Source organism: Solanum tuberosum, unplaced genomic scaffold, assembly GCF_000226075.1.
Source record: "Solanum tuberosum cultivar DM 1-3 516 R44 unplaced genomic scaffold, SolTub_3.0 scf00013, whole genome shotgun sequence".
In the NCBI taxonomy this organism is placed as follows: Eukaryota; Viridiplantae; Streptophyta; class Magnoliopsida; order Solanales; family Solanaceae; genus Solanum; species Solanum tuberosum.
In genome coordinates, this window is record NW_006238940.1 from 2,114,996 (window position 1) to 2,121,710 (window position 6,715).

General features: G+C 31.0%; 1 protein-coding gene across 6 annotated transcripts; it reads left to right on the forward strand.

Annotated features, from left to right (window-relative positions):
* Positions 1-3,362: 3,362 nt before the first annotated feature.
* Positions 3,363-6,355, forward strand: LOC102602988 (probable receptor-like protein kinase At5g47070). 6 transcript variants are annotated; one of them, XM_006339973.2, is made up of 5 exons: positions 3,363-3,432; positions 4,111-4,475; positions 4,553-4,813; positions 4,901-5,023; positions 5,630-6,355. In XM_006339973.2, exons 2-5 carry the CDS (start codon positions 4,113-4,115, stop codon positions 6,158-6,160), a joined length of 1,278 nt encoding a protein of 425 aa, XP_006340035.1. In that variant the 5' UTR covers positions 3,363-3,432; positions 4,111-4,112; the 3' UTR covers positions 6,161-6,355. The 6 variants fall into 6 exon arrangements, with proteins under 6 accessions (XP_006340035.1, XP_015169716.1, XP_006340034.1 ...); XM_015314230.1 differs by having other exon boundaries at positions 3,373-3,432; positions 4,094-4,475; XM_006339972.2 differs by lacking the exon at positions 3,363-3,432 and adding an exon at positions 3,439-3,550 and having other exon boundaries at positions 4,094-4,475.
* Positions 6,356-6,715: the final 360 nt, after the last annotated feature.

Genomic DNA, 6,715 nt, shown 5'->3' on the forward strand with positions numbered 1-6,715 from the left:
ATTATTTTTATTTTTATTTTTGAATTTTATAAACATGATATTTAGCATTAATATGATATTTAATTAGAATTAAAAAATATGATAACTTTATACAAAAATATAATTACAAACGAGCTTAAAAAATATAAATTACAAAAATTAATGTAAAAAATATGCATTTGTTTTGCGGTAAATAAGGAGTGGTGGAAAGATAGATAAAATATTTTGCATTAAAAATATGATAACTTTTTCACAAAAAAGTAATCACACACATCACACTATTTTTTAGAACTATTTTAAAATTATTTATTAATTGTAAAATTTGCTTTAAAATCATTTTAAAAATAAAATAGTAATTAATTATTTAACCCTATTCCATATAATTAATTTTAAATATTTAAAAAGCGTTTTTTTGTGTGTGCTGACATATATGTGCTATCACCACTTATATATATATATATATATATATGAGAAAATACATAAAATCTCCCCTGAACTTGACAACGAAACTTACTTTAGTACTTTAACTTTACGGGTAATTATTTACCCCCTTATCTCTTTTCAAGTGAATTTAATACACCCAAATAGCTGATGTGACAAGTCAAAAAATTTACTGCGCGTAAATATCAATAATTAAAGAGAAAAAGAATAAGTGGCCCCATTTTTTTTCTTTTTAGCCAATAATGTTTTTTTGCCTTCATCTTCCTCACACCCCACCACCCCTCTCGCCCTCAACCACCACTTGCACCACCTCTTTCTTCTTCGTCGAACCCCCCACCTCTTTTAATTTCTCCTTCTTCGAAACCCCCATCTCGATCCTATTTCTCCTCTTAGAAGTCTCACACTCTTTCTTTCTCTTCGGATCTGCCGCCAACCACCACTGCATCGCCTTTTCTTCTTGTTCTTCTTTTTTGTTGAACTTTCCATCTTCTTTCTCTTTCTTTGAAATGCCCCCACCCTACCTCTATTTCCTTTCTATCCGTAAAAGGGTGTGATGAATAGGGGGAGGAAATAGAAAAGCCAACAATTTGTTCTTGCTTCAAACTTATTATTTATAGTAGTGTTTGAATGTGATGAACTTGAAGCTCTTTTTAATGGAAAATCTATAATTTCTTCATTTCAAATTAAATTTCCAGTCATTATTTATTGTCTTAATAATGTGTCTCAAAAATTGAATGTGTTTTTGTGAGAATAGTTTTGACATTTTGAATCAATCTTTTCAATTGTGATCGAATTTGTTCAATTGCAACTGTGACTGAGTTGAGGAACAGGGTTCTTAATTTTTGAATTTTTTTTGCTCTCTAAAATTATGAATAAATAAAAAGAAACAAAAAAAAGAATTGAAAAAGTAAAAATTAAATAATGTTCTGCGTGGCACTGACGTGGCAATTATGTGGCGCTGATATATCAATGACAGGGCGCGTGTGGAATGCACTTGCCATTGTGAGACTGGTATTATAATTTTAGGGTGATATTAAATTCACTTGAAAAGAGACTAGGGGATAAATAATTACCCATAAATTTAAAGTGTTCAAATAAATTTTGCTATCAAGTTCGGAGGAATTTTATGTATTTTCTCTATATATATATAACCTTTACACATGCTTATTTATATATTAATGACTCATATACTGCTAATATCGGTGTTTGCTATGTAATAACTATACACCCGATAATACTAAATAAAATGTATAACTAACATGTATTACTCATATATAGACTCAAAATCATACCCAAAAAAAGATTAAATAATGTGGTAACTAATATATGTATTAGAGTTCTAAATATACATCCAACAAAACGATCCCTATATATTATTTCTAATAAATAAATTAATATATAAAATTATGTTGATATTAATTATGACAAATTCAAAAATGACAACCAAATATTCTATAAAAGCCTATAACATGTCTCTATAGATGGATTATTTGCTAGGGTGTCAAAAGAATATGAAAAATCGATCAAATCGAATCGAACCAATTTATGTCAGTTTTTCAATAAAATCATAGACTTTTATTAAGTGTATAATTGTCCCGAACAATTGAAATGGTCTTTTTAATTTATAAAAAAAATAAAAATTTCACGAACAGAAGTGAATAACCTTGAGTATATGTAAATATATTTTATATATTAACAATATGTTAAATTTAATATATAAATATATTTATAACATTTTTCAAATATAAATATAACCTAGGTCCTATGCCTTTGTTGACTAGACGACTTTGGGTCTTTGCTCTTTAATTAGCCTTTACTTATTCTGGTGGACTGGTGACCGAACGACTTTGATTTTTTGCTCTTTAATTTGCATTTAATTAATTAAGTTTAAAACTAAAAGATACTATAGTAGATAATGTATCAAACAATACAACAAAACATATGCAAGCACTCCTATTAAATATTTAAGATTAAACAGTATGACAATAAAGTTTTACATTCTTGACTTCTTGGTGAAGAATTGAAATGCTTTTTCAAGAACGTATTTGCAAAAGAAATATTTAAATAATAGTATTTTTTGAGGTAATACTTTAAAAGTAAAAAACGAAAATTAATCAAAACATATCGATACCGAAGAGAAACCGATATGATTGGAATGATTTAAAAAAATAGTTATTTATTATAAAATACCGGAAAAATTTGAATGATATAAATTTTTTTTTTAAAAAAATTAGTTATATATTATAAAATACCCAAAAAATTGGAATGATATAATTTTTTTTAAATAATCGTCTGAATCGTCACCCCCGATTATATGTATCCAAACATGTCATAGTCATAGCTCTATCACCTAAACGAAGTGAATCATCTGATGACTCAAACCCTCTTTTCTATAAAAAAAAAAAACTAATTATGAAAACTCCGTGTTGGGCCTGAGTTTAATATTTGTTCATAAATTAATATTTAAAACAATATTAATTAAATGATATGAAATTATCTAATTGAGTATAAATTAAATACTTGATAAATATTATTAATATTTATAAATTTTAAGCAGTATTGATTAAATGATTTTAAATTTTCTTACTCAGAAATAAATTATAATAAATATTTATGTGGTAGTATATCATCTCATTTTTTTTGGGCTTAGAAGTCCACTAAGATCTTCATAACTAAAATATTTTTCATTATTGATAATTAATTTTTTACTGGCATTCAAAATAATAAAACTAAAGATAGATTAAGCTGATCCTTAATTTTAAAAAACATGTATACTAATTAAATCAAATAAATAATTTTTTATTTTTTATTTTTTTTCAAAAATATCCCTGGTGAAGCAGACACATCAATTGATGAGGCATGTTTGCTTCAACTTGAAACTATCTCTTATATAATAAAAGAAAATATATTTTAAATATTTTCTTAGTCATTTATTGTTTTCCCAAATGTCCCTTTTAATTTAAGTTGGTGAACTGAATTCCAGCTGCCAAGCATTGACTTCCTTAGATCATGGTATGCTCGTTGCTTACTTGATTTCCTCTCTTCCTTTTTTTTCTTTTTTTAAAAATCACTTCATCATTCTCCATTCATTTTACCTCAACTCTCATTCTCCATTCATTTCTCCCTAAAGGTAAATATATATACCTCTTCTATATGAAATATGTTTTTAGTGTCATTTTTTTGAATTTCTTGATAAATACACCTTTTCTCAATGCACATAACTGTTTAGATTGCATAAATTATTGCTCTGTCTGAAAATTTTCAGATGACTTTCCCTGTTTTTGCCATTAGAATTAGAATTTCTACAATTTGCCACTCAGCCATGGATATAACCATTTTAGTACAAATAATACCACTGTGTTGTGATGGAGTGGTAAATATTCCTTCATTGTCGGTTTTGAGTCCCCCTGTATATGCACTTACCTTTGTTAGGTATTGTTTTTAACCTCAATGTGGGACTTTTTGGTGTGAATATAGATTTAGTCGGACTCTAATGCAGGTACTGAACATCTTTTGGGGAAACCCAAAAGAAAAAAATAGCACATTTAACTAGTAGTGTCTGTGAAGCTAATCAACAAACACATGGATAGTGAAAATTGAAAGTGTTTCTTCTAGGTAAAAAAATTATATTTGTGATATTTCAAGCCAAGAATTGCATATATGATTTGGTTAGATTTGTGATATATGCAGGGATGAAGTGTTTCCAGTTCTCTAATTCAGATAAGAATGATGATCATAACAAGACTAGAAAGTCAACATCAGGCCAGTCATCTGCCTCTGTTTTCACAGATCCTGACCTGAAAGGATCTGAATACAACTCACAAAATGTGTCATCGGACATTAGCACTGAGTCCTCTTCGAGGCTCTCGTTTTCGTGCTTGTCTAATAAAAAGCCTTGTCACCTTAAGGTTTTCACAGTTGAAGAGTTGAAGAGCGCCACCAAGAACTTTAGTCGATCCCTCATGCTAGGAGAAGGCGGTTTTGGAGGTGTATACAAGGGCGTTTTAAAGGACACAAATATTGCTGTTAAACAACTCAGCCAAAGAGGCTTGCAGGCTAGTTTCATTTAAGATTTTTATATTTAATGTAGTGGACTGTGAAACAAAAAGATTGAGTTTGTCTTGTGATTTAGGGGCATAAGGAATGGGTGACGGAAGTGAACGTCCTTGGTGTCGTTGAGCATCCGAATCTTGTCAAATTAATAGGCTATTGTGCACAGGATGATGAAAGAGGAATACAACGTTTACTGGTATATGAGTTTTTGCCCAACAGAAGTGTACAAGATCATTTAATAAGTCGTTTTATGTCACCTTTGCCATGGGAAACAAGGTTAAATATCGCTCGTGATGCTGCTCGAGGCTTGGCTTACCTACACGAGGGAATGGAGTTTCAGGTAATTCTGTTGTTCCTCTGTAACACTCTTCCACCTCATTATATGATACTTTTGCACTATCGTGTTGATACATATTTTTTGGTGCAGATTATCTTTAGAGATTTCAAATCGTCTAACATTCTCTTGGATGAGAAATGGAATGCAAAGTTGTCTGATTTTGGCTTGGCCAGATTAGGACCTTCTGACGGATTAAGCCATGTCTCAACAGCGGTATGCTCAATATCTCCATTGAATTAAGAATCTCTACTATGTATTCAGAATAGTTGATCGTGCTTTACAAAATTAATTAAGGGTAATAGGACCTTAGTTAAGTTAAGGTGTGTCACTGGAATTTCGGTCATAGTCAGTGGCGGATCCAGGATTTAGAGTCCGTGGGTGTCAAATGGGATTCGAACCCGTAACCTCAACCTTCTAAAGTTGCCCTCCTACCATGGCACCACAAGCCAATTTTGTTCTGTGGGTGGCACGCCTTATATTTATATAAGTATTATATATATATAGCTATGTATATATAGAGTTTTCGTCGAAGTTCGGGGGTGGCGTGGCACCCGCAATGCCCTTCATAGATCCGCCACTGGTCATAGTTCAGGATACTTATGCATTATCCCTTTTCGTTACTAAAACTAATTACTACATTAAAAGCAATATGATATTCAAATGTCACGATTTGGCTGATACAGTTAATTTAGCATATGAAATATCTCAAAATATGTCAAAGATATTGGATTTTGGTTTTAAAACACCAGCACTAGCTATGTGAAATATCCTATTTTGTACAACATACTTGATCAAATACATGTCTTTTGATTTCATTAGGTGGTGGGAACTGTTGGATATGCTGCTCCAGAATATATACAAACTGGGCGCCTAACGTCCAAGAGTGATGTATGGAGCTATGGGGTGTTTCTATATGAACTCATCACAGGCAGGCGTCCGTTGGACAGAAATAAACCTAAAAATGAGCAGAAACTTCTTGAATGGGTAAGACCACATCTTTCTGACCTGAAGAAGTTTGAACAAATATTGGATCCTCGATTGGATGGAAACTATTCCATTAAATCTGCTCAGAAGTTAGCTGCTATAGCTAATAGGTGTTTAGTTAAACACCCGAGAAATCGTCCAAAAATGAGCGAGGTCTTGGAGATGGTAAATCAGGTTGTGGAGGCAACTGAAGGAGCTAAATGTCCACGAACCCCTGTAGACGAAAGTTCAACGCCAAACGTCGACGATGACATGTTTATGATAAGGTGTCTCAATGCAAGTAGAAGGTTGGTAGAACACACACCAAGAGAAAACAAGTTGTTGGTTTGGAAATTGTGGAAGCCTAAGCTTGTCAGTTCAAATTGAGCAGCAGAAATGAAACTAAAGTTACTCTAGCTACTTTTGGTTTTCTTGTGCAAAACAATCACTTGAATTGTAAAATTATTTTACTTTGGATGTTTGAGTCAAGTGGTCAAAGATGCCAACTAAACTAAAATAGCAAATTTCATATTTCTTTTAGAAATTTTGATAAATAAAGCACACAATATTTTTCCATTCAAATTATAATTGCTCATAAGGAGATGATTTCATGTTGGGCATACTAAATAGGGAAAATTATACAGCAAGGCAAACATGTGATATGTATTTACAATAAATTACTATATTTTAAAATTTTGCAATTTATAGCTATAAGTAGGGTCTTATAGCAATTCTCTCTCTCCCTCTTTCCCTTGCCCCTCTCTCTCTCTCTCTCTCCAACCCAAACAATTGCAATCCAAAAACCATTCCACATAAATATGATAATTGTATTTTGTATTATGTATCAAATGTATTTGTATTCCATATCAACTTAATATTTTGTTTTGAACTGTATTTTGTATTTATTTTGAATTGCTTTTGTTTTTATTTAATGTATATAAT

Excerpts from the sequence above, each read along its gene's own strand:
- LOC102602988 (XM_006339973.2), top strand. The coding sequence starts at position 4,113 with ATGAAGTGTTTCCAGTTCTCTAATTCAGATAAGAATGATGATCATAAC. Across the intron at positions 4,476-4,552 it reads TCAGCCAAAGAGGCTTGCAG|GGGCATAAGGAATGGGTGAC; the intron begins GCTAGTTTCATT and ends CTTGTGATTTAG. Across the intron at positions 5,024-5,629 it reads TAAGCCATGTCTCAACAGCG|GTGGTGGGAACTGTTGGATA; the intron begins GTATGCTCAATA and ends TGATTTCATTAG.